Source organism: Dermacentor albipictus, unplaced genomic scaffold, assembly GCF_038994185.2.
Source record: "Dermacentor albipictus isolate Rhodes 1998 colony unplaced genomic scaffold, USDA_Dalb.pri_finalv2 scaffold_44, whole genome shotgun sequence".
In the NCBI taxonomy this organism is placed as follows: Eukaryota; Metazoa; Arthropoda; class Arachnida; order Ixodida; family Ixodidae; genus Dermacentor; species Dermacentor albipictus.
This window is the reverse complement of record NW_027225598.1, coordinates 139,573-159,357: the sequence shown is the minus strand read 5'-3', so window position 1 is coordinate 159,357 and position 19,785 is coordinate 139,573. Positions and strand designations below refer to the sequence as shown.

Below are 19,785 nucleotides of genomic sequence, written 5' to 3'. Positions count from 1 at the left end.
ATTGGGCTTGAGTGGCAGAGCCCGACAGGCAGCGGAACCACGCAGATAAACACACAGGCATGAACGCACATGAAAAGTTACAAAACATCAAATTAGTATAGTGGCAGAAAAAAAATAATAATAAAAATAGACACGGAACCCAAGTTACATATAAAAAAAAACACAACAGAGTAAAGAGCAAGGAAGGAAAATAAAATAGCATGAAAATACTCAGATAAGTGCAACAAATACTGCAGTAACTAGCGAATTCACAGGATTCATTTGATAAGTGGTGGAGCATGCGTGTACAACGTCGTACACCCACTAAGTAGCGTATCGCAGCATCTTTTTTATTTTATATTTAGTTTTTGCACGGCGAACACTTGGAGGCAACCTATTGAAGTAAAAGGGAACGTAAAAATCTCTTACGCGCTTTCCATATCTTGTAAACCGTCGGGGAATACAAAAAGCTTCCTTCGGTCGAAGAGACCGTGTGGGAACATACGGAATTTTATAGTCACTAAACCAAAAATGTTTCAGGACAATAGTTTCCATCAAAAGGCGATCAAAATCAGGTAGCGAAAATACCTTAAAAACATCAGAATTGGGGGGCAGGCCTAAATCATAGCCAATATTTTTTAACAGAGATCTTAGGAGAGAATTGATCCTGTTCTTCCAACGAACTGCACAGTGACCATAGATCGTTATGCCATAACGCAGTACGCTATAACCGAGAGCGTTTACAATAGCTTTGCGTATTGAAAGTGGCATATAGTATCTAATGTTATACAGCACACAGGAGACGGTTCGGAGCTTTTTACAAATGTGGGATAAGTGGTCATTCCAAGAAAGAGCACTGTCAAAGTATAATCCTAGGTATTTCACAGTAGTTTTATAGCTCAGGGGTAGACATTGACATTGAGAACAATTAGATCCGTGCAAGAGCAGCTGTTAGTTCAAATCTACTTTCTTCATCGGGCTGTGAAAACATATAAGTTGGGTCTTAGAGCTGTTTACTTTGATTAGGTTGCGTGAGAACCAGTCCATAGCAATAGTTGGTGCAGCTTGAAGAGAAGAAAGGGAGTCAGAGTAGTTCGGCGACTGGGATACGAGGATAGTATCGTCAGCGTACTGATACAGGCTTGCAGGCACGGCGTTTGAAAGGTCGTTCACGTAGACGTTAAACAACAGCGGACTAATTATGGAACCTTGAGGAACGCCAGCTTTTATTAGCAAAGAAGCACTCTTTGCCCGCCCAATCGAGACGTACTGCGTTCTCTGCTGCAAAAAATTTTTCAAAAGCGAAAGAAACACTCCACGGAAGCCTAACCTGGATAGTTTACACAATAACAGAGTGTGACAAACGCTGTCAAAAGCCTTGCTGACATCCAGAAACAGTGCACACACCACTTGGTTACATTCAAAAGAACGATTTAACATGTCAGAAAAGTCCTCCAAGAGCACTTCCGTCCCTTTACCTTGTACAAAGCCATACTGACGCGGTGACAGGGTTTTCTGCTTATCTAAGAAACCTGTCATTGTAAACAGCAGATGTTTTTCTAATATTTGAGTCAAACAGGGCAAGACTGAAATAGGACGATAATTTTCATATCTATTATGTGCACCACCTTTGTGAATTGGGGTAATAATTGCCGCTTTCATGTTCGGCGGGATCATGCCACTTGAGATAATGCTGTTGAACAGCGACAGCAACACTCCTTTAAGTATGTCGAACAAGGTTCGCAGATCATCAACTGAAATGCCATCTATTCCCATAGATCTATTTCGCTTAAGACCGAAAATAATTGAACGTAAATCATCCTCACTTAGCAAAGGTAGGTGTGCGGATTCGACAGTTTCTGCGACACGAGCTCCTTAACGCTGTCGCGTTAAAATGTTGCGTGATTCTGGCGTCGCCAGCGCGACGTATCCTACTCGCCCGCCTCCGACTCATCCGATTCGGCGTCTAGGCCTAATGCGAGATTCGTGTCCTGCCCGCCAGGAGCGCGTCGTAATAGGTAAAGCTTTAGCACTATAGGGTGCCTCGATGTCCTCCTCGCCCGCCGCTACAGCATTGTGGCGCCCTAGCGGGAGGGAGTCGCTCAAGGCAGACGCGTGGTTGCCGATACTCCTGAAGCATACAACCAGCGTCTCCTACGTTGCGGGACGGCCAATGAGAGCCGACGGTCATCATTGTACTTGTATTTCACCATTGTATTTACAGTGAACGCTAGGTTGACACTCCACTTTTAAGATTGCATTACAATGATGTACAGCGTCTGTCGAAAGTGCACCTTCCAATATGGCCGACCTCAGGCTGGTAGCACTCTCGAAGCCGAAGATTGCGGGCTGGGAGGGCACGAGAAGCTAAAGTAAATGGAACCAAGTTTCAGTGAATTTGCAAGACGCACCTCCCTCTTGCTAGCAATCCATACCAAGGTACCATGGATGGCAGCATTATAGAGGCACTATTTCGGATCAATATCAGAATTCAAGAATTTTCAGTGGTGTAGTGCCCAGGCGTGACACCATTCATCGCACTAACTCGACAGGCACCCTGGACAGGGACATGAAAGCTATGCGACGCCGTTAGAATAACTGTTATGATATATGTATAAATATGTCATTCCTTTCGTCAGATTCGTTTCCGCTGGCTTAAACAATTAATGATGTTGAAATAGTATCCCCGGGATTGACCGATCGAGAATGCGGCGCTGCATACTGCATGCGTTCTCGTGTTAGCTTACTACGTAACCAGCAAGTGAAGGGGATACAATGAGTGTACACAGACACAAGCGCTGTACTACAACAGACATAGTTCGATTCAGAGCGACAGCTGGCGAAAGAAAAAATACCATGCCAAGCAGAATTTTACCTTTCTGCTCATACGTGATGCTCTAATATACTGGATTTCTTTGGTTCACACAACAGGAGCAATGCTAATGAAGTTATTCTGTTACTTTTCTTTTACTAATTACTCAAGATGCTTCCAACGCCAATATGTTCCGTTCTGACTTACGCTGATGTAGGACACGTGTGTTTCGGAAACAAGCGGGCTACAATTACATTGAAAGTGGTGAGGTATAGACGCTTTTCGTGGAGCAGTTTGTTCTACGAGAACTAGATGGCGCTTTCGGCGGCGCGTCACACGTTGCCTCAGCGAAAGCGCATGAATGCGAAACCGCGTTACCGCATCTGCCCTGATATTGGCGGCGAGGAGTTACGGAGTCGCCATCTATCGGAAGCGCTTCGCTGGCGTAGTATGAGGGATCACGCGGCGCGCTCCTCATAGGTTTTGCTGTCAGAGCTCACTGAAAACACCACGCGCGAGCTCTCCCGGACATTTTTGTAAGTACTTTCGAAACGAGAGAAGTTTCTTACTGTCTAAATAATAATCTTGGGCAAACTGAAATCACACAATCGTACGTACAGTGAACGCCATTGCGCGCGGTCGCCGTGATGGAGTCTCCCGAACCGGCTTCTTGCGTGAAGGGTAGGTAAACGCCGAGAGCAAACTATGTGAAATATGTTCTTATAGTGTTGTATAAACAAATGGAGCGTGATAGAACGAAGCCTCAATGCAGCGATCGCGCAGATTCGCAGCAACCGACTGTGCGTCTGCATGCTTGTCCGCGCATTGTTTCGCTTTCTCCGCGTGCGCGTTTTCGCGCCGTGTCATGAGCTTTAGGCTGCAGAATATGAGCATTTGACAGTATACAAACAACCATTGTTGCGTGGGCGCTATCAGAGCTGTTCAAAAATAATTTCATTGTAGAGACTTCGACGCCTACGGGGACTGTGATGTGCCGTCGCGACGATTCAATCTCTTTTTTTTCTTCTAAATTCTTTGATCTTTCAATATTATTTCTCGAGTTGCGTCGCACTGTATGTTTATCGGTGTTTTCAGCGTGCAATTTCCCGCTGCTCCTTTTTTGTAATCCAGTGCATTAATTCATAACACAAACATGACCATATGCCATGCTTTTTTTAAATGTGCTTCTTACCGCTGCCTTTCCACTCCACTGAACTTGCCAGTATCTATAGCATCGGCAAGTTCATAGGCCAAACCGTCATGACATTAGTCGGGCAGCGCTCCTGGGCGAGCGTCTCAGTGCGCGTTTTCAGAACATCGCGGACCGGGTGCCGTAGCAGAAATCTTCCTCGCGTCTGTGCTTGCTGCATACCCGAGTTGTTGCCGATGACTGTTTGCCGGTTTTATGTTTCGCGAGCCAAGCTTCACGCAGCTTTTTGTCCTGCGGCTACGTGTGAATAAGGCTGACACCGGCCTCCGTTGCGTGCGTCCGGCCCTGCGGCACCGAGCAGTAGCCTACCATGTTGCGCGCCTTCAAAGGCAGCCACTACCTATTGTAGTGCTTTCAAGCGTTGTAAAGGAGACACTCGAAGCGGAAAATCTCGCCACTAAATGAGGACCACAGCGTACGAGGGAACTTGGCGCTCCCGAAGCAGCCGACGCGGCCGCTATGTCCACATGATCCCTCCTAGCACGTCACGCCGACGGTGGCGCCAGCTTTTTCAGTGGTGGAGGTCGAGGCCAATACTGTGCGCTCAGCTGTCGGAAATCTAATTGGGTGATCGCTAACGCACTGTGCTTCATTCATGCTGCAAAATGTGCGACGGTAGAGGGAAGACGTCTGCAATTGCAGGCTACGGAAACAGTGACTGGCATATTAAGAAATAGAAGGAATATGTGGGATTCATGGACCACTGCTACAACCGTTGCTCTGGAAGCAGCCTGTGCTGCCGGCCCTTTGCGATGTACGGCTTTCTTCGAGAATAAAAGAATTCACCCATCCGCCGACGTTGTATCGCTAGCCTCCAAGGAAATGACTTCAACTCAGGAACGAAGGCAAGACTGAGTACTGCTCGTTACACAGTGACAAATCGTGTAGCGCCGCCTCCGGGCATAGTAAGTTGCTCGCACGTTATCTATATACGCGTCTACCTAAACTTACACACTACCTTACGTCCACTCTATTACCAACGTATCAAGAATAAGTGAAAGGGTCGAAACTTGAACCAATGCTCCGAAGCATGGGTAACGGCGACTACAATGGCAGCACACGAATGCTCGAGGCTGAACGTTTTGTGATGGTATACACAGAGTAAGCGAGCGACTAGCAATAATGGGATAGCCACCTTGCCTGATCTCATGGTGACGCGTCCATCGCTTGGGTGAGCTGACTCCGTGTTTACAATGGACGTGCATGATGCCTGTGAGGCTCAGGAAACCTTTGTTTCGGTGAATTTTGTGGACGATGACTGGGTGAACAACACGAAGCTTTGGCCACAGCTTCAGAGGACACGTAAACACTTTCGGACCTCATTACGCCTTCTCCCAACGGTGAAAGCAGCATATACGCTGCTTGTGCTTGAAGCGGTGCTAAAGATGTATTTCAAGCTGTCCATACATCCGTTTTTGAATTAAATAAAGATAGGTGTGTTTTCTATTGGTTTTTTATTTGCTGAACACTCTGAAGAAGCAGCTTACCACGTTTCTGACTCAGTAACGTTCCTCGGTGCTGTCACTGTCTGATCGTTTTTACAGCGAAGCCGTTTACCTCTAGCCCCCGTAGTCGGCATGCGTTCCCAGAGGGGATACTCTGGACGGCTTGCGTCCGCGTCGTAAACACGATTGTGGTGGCTAGCCACCATAGACAGGATTGCACGAGGAGCCGACCAGTGGGGTGAGAAGGAAAAGGGTGTGGCGACGGCAACTGTGCAGTGGCGCGTCGGAGGTGCCGGCGCGCAACGGCAGCGGTTGCGGCAGATGCATGGACGAGCCGTTCGGTTGAGGGATCGCCAGCCGTTTGTGCGCAGGCGCGAGTAAGAGCGGGTGCGAGAGAGAAAGTCTAGGGGCTTTTGCTTCTTGAATATATGATACCCCTGACACACGGGCAAAACTAAAGTCCTTTCCAGTAAACCCCTTTTGATACTCTGAAGGACCCTTTGCAGAGAGACTCTGCCTAGGCACTACGGAGGAGGTTCCTTAGGGCGTGTTGTAGGCGTTTGTCCCTAAGCGTGCCGGCATTGCGCAGTGGGGTCGAGTTTCTTTACGCTCGGAAGCTAGCTACCGGCGCGGTAAAAAAGGTGAAGCTGCGGGCACTGACGCCCGATTTGGCGACCGCTGTGTCAGACTGTCTCGCTCCTGCGGCGCTCGTGCTAAGTCAGTCGTGGCGGATATAGCTTTCTCGTGCCTTGTACCTTGTGCCTCGTGCCTTGTACCTCGTGATGTACCTTGTGAATAACATGACAGATGTTTCTGTGGGAGCAGTAGCGACCGTAGTACAGCCCGGGCCGCATATATTGAAAAAAGTCGCGGGGCGCGGTAGCGCTGACCTTAGTGTCACAATTTGGTGGCTGGACATAATTATATTTATTCAGTCGTGTTTTTTTTTACTAATTGTAACAACGTGTCATTATTTCGCATCATTGGCGGCGTCTCCATTACACCAAAGCGGCAACGGGGACTCCGAAGTTAGAACCCGAACTGGTCCGTGGGTTGGAACTCGCCGAGGCCTGCGCGTGCCAGGGGTGTATAAGATAGGCTGTCCGTTATCGCGGACAGCCATTCTTTTTTATGCGAACACACCCTGGCACGCTTCTGCCTCCGCGGCCCCAACCCACGGGCCGCCCTGTTTCCAGCTTTGATCCCCCCGCTAGCGCTTGGGTGCCCTGGAGACCCTGCGCCGCCTGCTTTAGTATAACCTCATGTGCTCTCCTGAGGTATCCGTTTGCCGGTTACAAGCGCCCTCCTGGAGCAGTGCTTGTAAAAAATCCAATCTATCGTCGCGACAAAAAAAAAAGGAAAGCGACCCGCTACTTATACAAGACCACTAAGAACATTGCCCCTTAACACACAGCGATAACCAAATGGGGCGTCCGTGCCCACTGCCTCACCGCGCGGTCAGCCAGCAGCTGAGCGTAAACAAACTCGACCGCACTCCGCAATGCTGTCATGTCTGGGGACAAACGAATACAACACGCGCTGAGAAACCTCCTCAAAGCACCCCGATTTTCTCTCTCGCTCCCGCTCTTACTCGCACCTGCGCACAAATGGCTGGTGATCCCTCAAATAAACGTCTCGTGATGCATGGTAGTTGCGATGATCACGACGGCGCATGTGTCGGCGTAGTGGTGCCGTGGGAAAAATAAGATGTATGATCTCATAATGTATGTGGCCCGTGTATGCAGCCTAAACAGCCTCGCTGGTAGTTCGTCCCCATATGAATGTTGCGGCCCCACGAATCTTCTTTTTTTCTTGTTGATCGCTCGCAGATGTGCTTTGTGGTGATAGATTAGTTCTTGCTGCGCACAAGGGTTTGGAACGTCGATGCTTGTAAGAGTATTATCGCTATCGCTCGCTTACTCTGCGGACACTCACGAAACGTTCAGCTTCACATGTTCATGAGCATTTGGTATACACAGTCGCCGTCACCCACGCTCCAGAACTTCGATTCAAGAGTACGCCTATTCACTTATTCTTTATGCGTTGGCGCTATAGTAGGCGTTAGTTTGCGCGTGAGTTGGGATAAACGTGTGTAGATAACGTGCAAGAAACGAAAATACTCCATTTGTCACTGTGTAACGAGCGGTACACACTGTTCCAAGACATTCCGGAGTTGAAGTCCTCTCTTCAGAGGTTAACGATACAACGCTGGCGCATGAATGGATTTGTTTATCCTGGAAGAAGGTCATGCATCGAGAAGGGCCGACAACACAGGCAGTCTGGTCCTTATGTAGCAGTGGTCCAAGAACTACGCCTCACAGATTCGTTTCATTGCTCAATGTGCCAGGCATTATTATTATTATTATTATTATTATTATTATTATTATTATTATTATTATTATTATTATTATTTTGCCATAGAGTTTCCTACAATAATTACTAGGGGGAGCCCTGGCATAGCGATCGTTCACACACCATGGGAATGATGGGAAGATCATGGATTTGTCTGATGTTCGCGCTTGTGGCTTCAGACGTTCTTGCGATTTAGTTTATTACGCTTAATTTATCTGCACTGTTAGCAAAAATTAGCCGAGATTGTCGTTTTAGCCGCTCATGCGCTTTGAAAACTTCCTTCAGCTAAAAATTACTCTGGCATGCTGGACTAAAATGCGCTACACTGCAGCGTTTTACTATGGCTTTTGTCGGTGCACGCGTCCTTGGCGTAATGGTTTCAGTATCGGGCTTCCGTGGTTGAAGTCCTTTGTTCGAGTCCTGCCGTCGGGCAATTTTAACGATTTTGCTCTTATTATTTGTTACACGTACTTTGTTCAAGAATTACCAGTTTACAAAGGCACGAAACCATTTGAAGCCAGAAGGACGAAGTTTAGGCAAATCCATGCCCTTCCCGTAACTTCCAAGCTGACCTAACCGCCCCGATTGCAGGTCCCGTAGACACTAGCGCCAGAGTTCCCTTTAGTAATTATTGTATTGTAGGTAATGCTGTGACGCATTCAGTCACGCTACATAACAACATATATTTTAACACTCACACTGGCGAACGTATGGCGATCGAAGGCGAAGCGGCACACCAAGCGCACGTGACTTCATCGTTCTCTTTTCCCTTCGAGCCGTCGCAATGAAAACAAGTAGACGCCACAGGGCCTTCCCCCTAGTGAGGAAGCCGCGGGCCTGCTGAACGGCGCATAATAACGGTGAATAAATTAAGACCGTATCTGCAGCAAAACGCACTCTAGGACGGCGATATGCAGGCTCGAAGGAGTTTGCGGCGGTGTGTGTCCTTATCGATTCATTGTCAAAAAGAGCCAGTAAAAGACGGTCAATGGATACGGTGTCTTCGCGTTCGTTGATCATCTCTGGAAAGTGTTTGGGCATACGGTTGATTACCCTTACAAGGGGCCGTCGCATGGCGGCTGCAGGAACTGCGTCTCGGCGTATGAACACGTGTGTGCCATCGCTGAGGTGCGGGCTGACAAATGTGTTCTGACAAGTGGGGCAAACAGGTGGCGGAACAATGGCATCCATCATCGTTCGGAGTCGGCTGGCGTAGTTGACGACCTCAAAGGGCACAGGTGATGACTCTGTAACAAAAAGCTCTCCGGGCACACGGCGTGTTGTGCCAAAAAACAAGTTCTGCCGTACTCCATGTCGCTCTTCAGTGCAGTCCCAGGCCGAGGATGTCAAGAGGAAGCCGTTCCGTCCATTGCATGGTGTTGTCGGAACACATTATAGGCGGCCCTTAACTGTCGATGAAAACGTTCGACCATTCCGCTAGACGCCGGATGGTAGGCAGTTGTCTTCATAATGTGTGTGAGCCCAAGAGTTTCCGAGATGTTACAGACAAGTGTGGACTCAAACTGACGACCGCGGTCAGCTGTGACGGTAGAGGGTACAGCGTATAGCCTTATTCAGACCTCGACTACAGCCAGTGCGACCGTTTCAGCGGTAATGTTCGTAAGCAGAACAGCTTCGGGCCAACGTGTAGAACGGTCGACGCACGTTAATACATGTCGGTGCTATTGCACGGGAGGCAAATGGCCAACGAATATCTGCGTGGATAGGACTGAAGTGGGCCTCAGGAGGTGGAAAACTCTCTATTGGCCCGACTGTATGTCTATAAATCTTAGCCTGCTGGCATTTCAAGCAACCGCGCGTCCAGCTTCGAACACCAGCCTTTGTACGGGGCCACGCATTTTTAGTGGTTACTAGGCGTTGAGTCGCTCTCGCTCCCGGATGAGACAGTGAGCGTAGAGCTTCAAAGACGGTTCGGCGAAAAGATGGCACATATGGGCGACAGCGGTTGTTTCAAGTATCGCATATAATGGGAACGCCACTGCAAGACATGAATACTTCTTCAAGCATGAGTGAAGTACCAGTGGCGCGGAGGTTGCTGAGATCGTCGTCATCGCGCCGTGCTGCGGCCAAGCGTGTGAAGTCTACATGGGGTCTGCTGACGGAGATCGAGTCACCGCACAGAAAAAGAAGTAGACGCTACAGTATGACACTCTATGCTTTTCGCAGCCAACTTCGGCACACGTCTTCCCTTTACCGCTCCACGTTTCCAAGCACGAATAGAGCCCAGTGTGTTAGCGAACACTCGGTTGCATATCAGACAGCTGGTCACACAGCAACAAGGCAGAAGCTGTAATGGTACCGTGCGCTGAGGCAGCGTGTGGTGAGGCAACGTTGATTGTGTTTGCTAAGTGGGGGACACAAGATTACAACGTCATCGAGGTTAGTATCCACCTTAGGCTTACGGAGAATTCTGTCCATAGACCACTCAAGGGTTGCAAGGAAGTTGCACAGCCGAAGCCCAAGCGGTATTACATGTAACCAGAAATGAAAGGTGGGAAGCGTTTATTTAGAAGGCTCGGCGTTAGAGGACTGTATGGGGCTATCGGTCGCCAGACTGAAACTAAAGTTCTCGTCCTCGCCCTCCTACAGCTCCTTCTCCTCCTCTTCGCGTGCGCGCCGTTACAATATTATGTTCAGTTATACGTAGATTAGCAGCGGCACATTTGCATCCTTCCCCTTTCATGATAGCCACGTGCCCACCTTTGAAACCTTTTCACACCATTTTCCTGCGCCCCGCTATTTTTAAGCAGCGTTCTGGCGACGTTTGTGTTCTTTGTGATATATCGTTCTGTTATTGCGGGCTATTGTGTTCACCTTATATTCAGATTTTTATGTGACTGGTTGTTTGCCATTGTTCTTCTACGCCTACATGCAATTTATGCATAGCACAGGTCGTTCCGGCACTATTTTTTATTCTATTGATGACACACTACGTTCCTTCTGTAACATGCAGTCCTCCCAAAGGTCCGGTAGTCTGGCTGACAGTAATAAATAAAATAAATTAGAATGACTAGTTTATTTGCTTACGTAGTGGTCGCCTTCCGCACACCTGCCAGAATAAAAGAAGAATTTGGAGAAAGTACGCATTAGTGGAGATGGTGAAAGAGAGGCACCATGGTGCTACGAACATTCTTGAGAATAAAGCTGTTCAAGAAAAAAAAACTTTGCCTCAAAGTGTGGTATTTTGGTTTACTATGCGGCAAGCGGCGAAAGTGACAGCGCATTGCTAACGTACTACAATAATTTTGCAAAGCCTGCGGCAACTTCAAGCCGTTATTTAAGAGCAATTTCAATTAAATTTTCCCCCGCGTACAAAGCCTGAAGTTTCACATAGGGCATATTTAGAACTGCCCCCGGACAAAATTTTACGTTAGAAATAGGGGTGGGTGCATGCCAAAAAGCTCGCAAAATAAAGACATCCTTGATACCTAAACTAAAACAAAAAAGAAGAAGGAAAGAAATGCAGCAACCACTGCGTGCTCTTCGGAAGTGGCGCGTGCCCCAGAACGTTGAGAAGCACCGGGGATCCTCGGCATGGCCTCAGAGATTTGAAGGCGCCCGCTGCAGCATGCAACGCTGAAAAATCTTGGAGGCGACGTGCTGGGACTTACGTCACATCCGCTAAACTTTGCCGGTGCACGCTTCGTTTGCTTAGGGGTTATTTGAAGGCTGCGACAATAAGACAATCACATAATTGCCAGCCCTGCAACTCGCCCAAGATTCCATGAATAGTATACGCTGCCCATTTATAAATAAGTTAGCCAAAGTGAAATTTTGTTGCAGTCGATCTCGTCTAACTCGGGGCCAATTTCTATCGCTATATATGTAATTAAATACTAGTGAAGCTATGAAAGGCTTCCACTAGACAGGCGTGTGGAACGATTTCAATGAAACATTTTGCGCTTAATTAAAAGGGAAGGATATGTGCTGCTGTTTGTAGCAAGCACATTTGTAGCAAGTAAGCAGGCGCAGATGGTATATCACGCCAGTTGAACAGAGCTGATGATTGTTACACTCCAGCTCTCGGCTCGCAAGAGTGACTCCCAGCTTTGCCAGGCAATAAGCTACGCCACACGGGAGGCTTTTCGCTTGTGTCGAGATTCCCGCCTCTGAAAGCGTAAATAGCCTATCGAGCACGAGGTTTGATGAGAAATATTCCGGAACGCATGCGCTTTAGGTAAACGAGATTGAATGAAGTTGTCATCGAACAAGATTATCTTTAGTTTCCTTTTATATTCTTGAAACAAAGTAGCGAAATTTTAGGAGCTTTAATAAACAATCTTTTGGCAATTACACATTTTACGGCTGTACTTACTGGCGAAATGTGTGCCTGCAAAGCTTATAAACCATTTGACAAAGCAGCATTTGCAAGGATAGCATAGCGTCTTTGTCAAAACTACTGATACTTGTTTTTTTTTTTTTTTTTGAAGGCCCATTTCCTCCCCGGCTGATATCGTGCGCGTGATGCCGTTGCCGCGTTAAAAACAAAGAAGAACGGGTAATGTCTATCGCATAAATAGCGATTCGCTGTAAAGCCTATAGCTGCACTGGCGTCGAAAAGTAAATTAGTCCCAACTTTGTAGACCGAAACATGGGCATCCGCTATGTTGAAGGGGGGGGGGGGGGGCAGCAGGTTCCCTACGCCTGGCCTGTGCTACCTCCCCCCCCCCCCCCACACCCTCATAGACTTCCGGGGCCACGGGGCCAAGTAGCATTAGCTAATTTTAAGGAAAGTTCGAAACATGACAGTTCGGAAAAATAAATATTTTATGCAACCACCGCGCTATCGTTGCAAAACAGGTTTCTGGCAAATGAAGCACAAGTGGTGCTCGAGAGCTGTGATTGGCCGCGTCCGGGAGCACTCCGTGCCAGGCATTTTAGCAGCCCTTCGTCGAAAGACTGTTCTGTCTTGCTCTGATGAAACTAAATGGTTATTGTATATATATATTATTGAAGGAAGCAATACAAACTGTACCTTCATTCGCTTGCTTAATTTTGCGCTTGCTCCCCTTCGTTGAGTTCTATTTGTTCCTACCTGCTTCCAGAAGTCCCCTTCGAGAACATTTTTCTGTGAACGCGAATGGGCCGTAGCGACGTGGCTGGTAACACGTACACCCACTGGACCACTTATAGGTTCTCACCGGCACTGAGTGGGAGCGCGGCCTCGTAGGACACCACGTTGTTGGCGACGTCGAACTGCGTCACCTGCGCAGGGGGGGCCACAGGGGCCGGAGCTGCCGGTGCCAACGCCACATCCATCGAAAAGCCGCCACCGGAAGTTGTCAGCGGATGTCTTCAGTCGGGACTGATCCGAGCGGACACCTTGGACGTGAGCAACAGCGGGGAGAAATCCTGAAAGAGCACTTTGTACTAAATAACTCATTTACATATGTATATTTTGATGAATACATGTTAGGTTTCTCCGATAGCTTGTAAATTAGGCTAACCCTGGTCGGAGGATTGATTTCGCGAGAATAGGACGCGAGAATGGCAGACAGGTAGCGACCCCGCCTTACAGTTCCGGCACCATGTGTGCCGCGCTGCCAGATTTTGGCATCGTTCAGTCAGGGCTAGTTAAAATTTTTATTGCGATGGCAATTACATGGACGCTCCAGGCGCGTTTCTGCCGTCGTCGCCGTCGTGAGGTTCCGTATAAAGTCCGAGGGCGATGATAAAAGCGACTAGCGCGCCGTATGCGCGAGTGAAAGCGTGCTAGGGTGAGCCGGCCGTTGCGGCTAAATATCGCGCACGCAACGGCGGAAAGCGGGGAGGAAGCGTGCCGTCTTCCGTAGCGCGCAGGGAACCGGGAAGAAGGTAGGGAGGGGAGGCGCGTTCTACGCCAGGCGACCCGGGCGACACAGCACGTGCCCGGTCGGGCCGCTGTATCTCGAAAGCTATCTGCGACCGATACAGAGTGCGCGCAGCGATGTGTTGTCGCGGCGTACTTTGCGTTGATGCGAGCGGGCGTACGAAGATGAATTCGCTCGCTGCTGCTGCCGCGTTTCCTCACTGCAGCGTTTTGACAGCGAGTTTCCGCGGTCATCGAGTGAGATGTGTTCCTGTAGGCTTGTGCACGGGTAACACCATGCTTGTTAATTTAGTTAGTATATGTTTATGTTTACAAGTTTATACGGGTAATAATACTACTATCCTTACATCGTATAATTGTCCACTAATTTGCTATCGCAATCGCTACTTCGCCTTTCGGGAGAAAGTGCGACTTTTTTTTCGGAAGAGCAAAGCTTTTGAAAGCGAGATACGACTGATCCTGGTAACATTCGCAGACAAATTTGTCTGCACGAAACACACGAAAACATTGCCGAAATGGTGACGTAAGATAGAGGTCATGAGTAGCATGGTTTGGTAGCCAAGTTCAAAAAGCGTAATTCGGGCTTCAGTCTTTCCGCTAAGAGTTTCTCACTATATTATCTAGAGGGAAATCTGGTGCTGTTGAGCTAGCTGCCTTGAGCATGGAAATACTGGGATATGGTGGCTTCGGATCCGCATCATTCGAAGAGAACCAGGACACCTCGAAGACGCGCATGGTTATAGCACCATTCCATCTGTCGCAATAGCTCCTTTCCTACTAAAACGGCATGTAAGGAACTGCTCTATAAATGTAAACATTCGGTAGATACCTGCCTGGTTTGGGACAACTTAATGAACTAGCAATGAAAAGTCGAACGAAAATTTGCTTCTATTTTAAAATCCAACGTTTCGGAGCCCCACTGGCTACTTCAGGGGTGAGATGGTGTGAGGCATAGAAGTCTTTATATGCGTTCTTTTTAACGCTTTAACAGGCGCGGACACTTTTCCCACTCTTTCAGAGTACACTGCAGTGTTGGAAATGTCCCGGACCAAGGAAGCTCGCAATTTTGTGCCACCGTACTGACTTCTCTGTATATGTGGCGAATGTCGTTCTTCTGTTGCATTTTTTTTTCTTTTTCCGGGTCGTCTTTAGTCTAGCCAAAAACGACGCGGGGCATCCTGTGCCGTAGAATCAAAAATCAGAACCACATGTAGTGTATACACCAAACACTCAGAAATAGCGGAGGAAGTAGCGATTGCGCTAGCCCTCACAGAACAGGAATGCGAAGTCGTACTAAGTGACTCGCAAACGGCAGTAAAGAATTATGCCAAAGGTCGAATTTACAAGGAAGCCATGTCCATTCTGGCCAAAGCGGGCAGATCCAAAACCGCGAGCTCGAGGATCATATGGTTCCCCGCGCACGTCACCACGGAAGGCGACGCGCTCCCGAACCTAAACGAGACGGCGCACCGGACGGCGCGAGACATGACCCGCAGCGCCGAACAGGGAAACGCCTCTCGCACGATAGCGAACGCTTCTCGAGCAGAACGGGACAGGCTCACAAGATACAACGACATCACCAGTGCATATTTGAACGCCAGAAGGATATACCCCCCGCCGAGTCCCAAATTGAACAGGAGGCAGGCCGTCGCCTGGCGACAACTCCAGACAAACACGTTCCCTAATCCATTCCGTCTCAAACGCATCTTCCCAGATAAGCATCAGGACGACACGTGCAAATTGTGCCAGGAAGGATCAGCAACACTCAAACACATGCTGTGGGAGTGCAATGTAGTTATAGGAGGGATGGCAGTTACTCCGGAGACCCTGTCGTCGAGGTGGGCCGCCGCTCTGCGCAGCTCAGACCTCGGAATCCAGACGTGGGCAGTCCAGCAAGCCCGTGAGGCGGCGTTGAGGCAGGGCCTTGACGTTCCTCCATGGGAGACCTGAGCCCGGGTCGCGTTAAACCTTGCCGGACGTACAAGAAAGTTGCATCCATCCATCCATCCATCCATCCATCCTGTGCAGTTCATGCCACACACAATTACTTGCGCATTTGCTACTGAACAGCGGCCTTTTGGACGAGGGTTGGATGATTCCGACCAGGGAGAGAGGCCTGCAAGCGTCGACAATCCTTGCCCCTTGCACCACACGGCCAATGTCTCGTTGACGCCTCGCACGCATGGTATCGAGACACGGCGCAGTTGCTGGGGAAGGTTGGCAGTCGCCGTCTTTCCTTCAGTCTTGTTCGGTTGGCGGAGGTCGCGGTGAATGAATGCCTTTGTATAACTGTTCATCACAAGATCACGCCTTACTGTGTTCTCTTCCTCCTTCTGAAGGTCAGAGACGAGCACATTGTTTCGGCTCTCTTGAAGAGGTCTCGAACTACGGCAGGTGGGGTGATTGGAATTAGAGTGATGATATCGCCCTGTATGTGTCGGTTTTCTGAATGCGGAAACAGACAAGTTCGGTCGCTCTCTGTTCACCTGGAGAGAAACGGAATTTTAGCGTTCCACTCTATACTGTATAGCCGGCTCTATGGAGTTCAAGTGCGCGAGCAAATTGTTCACCTCGGATACCTTCATTACGCAAGAACAATCGTACACGTAACGCACAAACGCTTTCGGTTTTGAGGGTGAAAGTGCAATGCGCCTTCTTTTCAACGTCCTCCAGGGCGAGTGCGACGACTGTGACGGAGATTGCGACACCGAAAGGAGTTCCACTACTCTGTTAGTAGAACTGGTTTTTGAATGAGAAATAAGTGCTTGAAAGGCAGAATTCCAATAGCCGACATACGTGATTAATAAATGTAGTAGTGCAGTCTATCAGTGTGTTGTCATGTTCGAGTGCACAAAATGTCACAGGAAGTGCGAGGGGCACAGGCACACTAGTGAACAGCGAAACTACATCAAAGACACCCTGCTGTCGTTGTCGTCAGCTAGACTCGCATTGGGCGCCATTTCCACGAAGTCTCCCCAGGGGCGATTGTAGGTTTCCGTTTTTCCGTTGAGACGAGGAAGTTTCTTGTGAAGGTAGGTTGACAGGGCTCGTCGGGGGTAACACGTGAAATTTACTACGGGCCGTAGAGGAATTCTTGTTTTGTCAATCTTTGGGAGACCACAGGAGCTTGGGGCTCATCCGTTTCTGCGTATCAACTTCAAGTAAAGGGTTTTGAATTCTGGATGTTGCTTGAAAGCTTAAAAGAGAATTTCGTTCATCTGGATTTGGGCCTGCCACATTGGATCTTTCTTGATCCTGGTGTATGCATCTCCGTTAAGAAGGTCCTCCACTTTCTTCTCGCTGTCAGCTCGTTCCATGATGACAGTGTTGTTCCCATTGTCGGTTGGAAGGACAACGATGTTTTTGTCCTTCAAGTTTTGTAGAGCCTTCACCTCCTCATCTGGTGGGTTTTTGTTTTGGCGAGTGGGTATCTTAGACAGTATTCTTATTACTTTTAGCCTTGTTTCTTGATGGACGACAATTTCCGGATGTTGCATACTGTCCTCGACCACTGCAATAATTAGGAGGGAGGCGAGCTGACTAAAACATTGAACCTATGTACCTTGGCCAGTACGGATATCTCCGGAGTCCAAAGACGCCAGGATGATAGGTTCGTCACAAAGGTGCTTGGAGGATTTACCGGTGACTTTCGGTCGCAAACCAGGTTGCTGAGTTTCTTTTCTTTGCGATGCCTTGTGGTCGTTCGAGTCTGCAGAGGCAGTTTCTTTACAGTGTCTTCCAATGCTGGCATGATTCCGGGAATACGACGTTCTAGATTGCGCAAAGTAAAGAAAAGGTCCAGTTCTTTCTTTCTTTCTTCTACTCATGTACTCCAGCATTCAGCAAGCGTTGATCGCTTTTGGAGATGATCTGCAGGCCTTCCGGTGATAAAACCGGACGTTTCAGACGCAGGTTGTGGGGGATGACACCGTTCTGTTTGCCCTTTCGGTTGAATTTCAAGTGGCACTTGAACAAAGATATTCCTTCGAAGATCCTGCTAACACTCTTATCAAAGTGCGCGGTCCTTTGGCCAAAATCTCGGCGTATAGAATCAAAGGTAACATTCGGCAGATATCTACCAGATAGAGGACAATTTAATTAAAGAGCAAGCACATGTTCAAGCAAATTTTATTTATTCTAAATACCCAATGCTTCGGAGCCCGACCGACACCTTCTTCAGGGGTGAGATGACGTTTTGACAAGCGTACGTAGACTTTTCACACTCTTTGAAAGGAAACGGCGAGAAGAGTTCCTGAAAAACGACTGGCGTTAGCCGACGTCAGTCAGTCAGGCCAGACCAGACCAGACCAGACCAGACCAGACCAGGCCAGGCCAGGCCAGGCCAGCCCAGGCAAGGCAAGGCAAGGCAAGGCAAGGCAAGGCAAGCAAGCAAGCATCCTGAGAATTCACTCCAAGTGGAACCACCTTGCGAACTCCACACGATAGAATTTGTAAATTGCAATATGTGTCATAATGCAATTAGTTAAAACATACATGTAATTAATGAATTGTTCTTAATTCGTCGATTTTGTCTTTCAGTTGTTTGTGCAAGTAATGTCCGCCTCTCCAAGTAGACCAGCTCAGGGAATAGAATTGTGCTATCTGGCACAAGCAATTAAAAGAAAAATTGAAAGTGCTCGCTGAAACACCCTGTACGTATACGAACTATAGGCTACCAGAAACTTTCTTGCACGTACATCACGCAGCACGTCGCAATGCAGCCTGAGCATGAAGTCACTATGCATGCGTGTGCGCACTACATCGTGTGTGATTAGGTTACATTGTTTAACATTAACATTAACTTTAACTGTAACGCTACACTAGAACCCTATATCGCAGGAAGCGTCTGGTCCTAGCACGGCTTGGATGCGCTTCGTGATCGACAGCCGAAGTACGCATGTACGTATACGTTTGCTGTGCATCTCCTAAACGACGGAACCTCGTCTCTGCATTCCGTAAAGTTTACCGGGCTTGAACGGCTGACTAGGCCGAGATGTGTGAAACGCTAAGCTTTTCTAGTGACTTCTATTTGAAAAGAGAACAGGTTACCTGAGGTGGCAGGTCTTTTCTTCTTCTTCCCGATATCGCGGATACACGTCTTAAAAATAAGATGATGATGACCGTGATGATTACAGGCATTGGCACAAACCCACATCCGGAGATTTACCAAGAAGGTGGTGGTAGAATGATGAGAAGAAAAAGAAAGTAAGGCCAGTTCCATGCATTGCAAGCTGTGGTGGTCACTTTCTCAAGTTCGAACTCATGTTCAGAGCGATTTTCTGAAAGTCTTTTGTCTCGATCGTTGTCGTAGTTTTGCTAGACTCGAGCTTCGGTTCCGGATTGCGCACACTCTTCAGTTGCGTGAGGTTGTGATCAAACCGCATTCTATCACACACCTTGCAGCTGTGACCGCACTCACGGTCAAGGAATTCTTTCTTGAACCGTTCATTGGCACCCTCCGTGGGCGGAATCCCTCTGCGTGGACGTCTCTGCTCGGCCTCCTACTCTCGAAGTTGGGGGTTAGCTTGGCTCTGCTGGCGCTTGGCTTGGGTTGCCTTCTCCTAAAGGTAGGGCTTGCTTGCCTCCCACGGCGCTTGGCTTAAGCTTCCCATTCTCAATGCTCGGCGGTAGCGGCTTTCCTCCGCTGGTGCTTTGCGTGCGCTTCTCGCTCTCGAAGGTCGAGATTGGCGCGACGTCGGCAATGCCGCTCTCGTGCGAGATCCCGCTGCCGTTTGCACCGAGCGGAATCCATGCGGCGAAAGGGCGCGGGCTGGCGAAACACCTGCTCCTATACCCCTTTCCTTCTCCTTCCCAGGCGCGCTTTGCCCCTTGCCCCCCTGTGTGACACCGGACAACGGACGGCGAAGGCTCGACTTAGAACAGCTCCATTGTTTAAATTCACCGGCGGTTACGATACTCCCTGATGCGGAATTTCAGCGCATCTCTATACGAGTTCTCGTTCCGCGATTTATTCGCTGGCGCGGACAATGTGTCACGCGCGGCACGTTGCAAACGGCGCGAACCGTTGCAATACAAGTAAGGCTCGAGCACAACGATAGCGGCACACAGAGTCGGCGATCGGCGAAAATGTGATCTGCGGGTCAAGCGCGTCATCTTTTATACATGACTCGTCGGAGGTTACAGAGTAATCGGTGGT

The 19,785-nt window shown here is 48.7% G+C and overlaps 1 protein-coding gene across 2 annotated transcripts in view; it reads right to left on the bottom strand.

The window, feature by feature from the left end:
• The window catches only part of LOC139052915 (uncharacterized), a 41,806-nt gene extending 23,063 nt beyond the window's left edge, over nt 1–18,743 (bottom strand). For both annotated transcript variants that reach the window (XM_070530062.1, XM_070530063.1), the window contains exons 1-3: nt 18,678–18,743; nt 12,961–13,171; nt 10,847–10,868 (exon numbers count right to left, since the gene is read on the bottom strand). In XM_070530062.1, the coding sequence (XP_070386163.1) occupies nt 10,847–10,868; nt 12,961–13,078 (140 nt within the window). In that variant the 5' untranslated portion in view covers nt 13,079–13,171; nt 18,678–18,743. The remainder of the gene's footprint in view (nt 1–10,846; nt 10,869–12,960; nt 13,172–18,677) is intronic.
• Nucleotides 18,744–19,785: the final 1,042 nt, after the last annotated feature.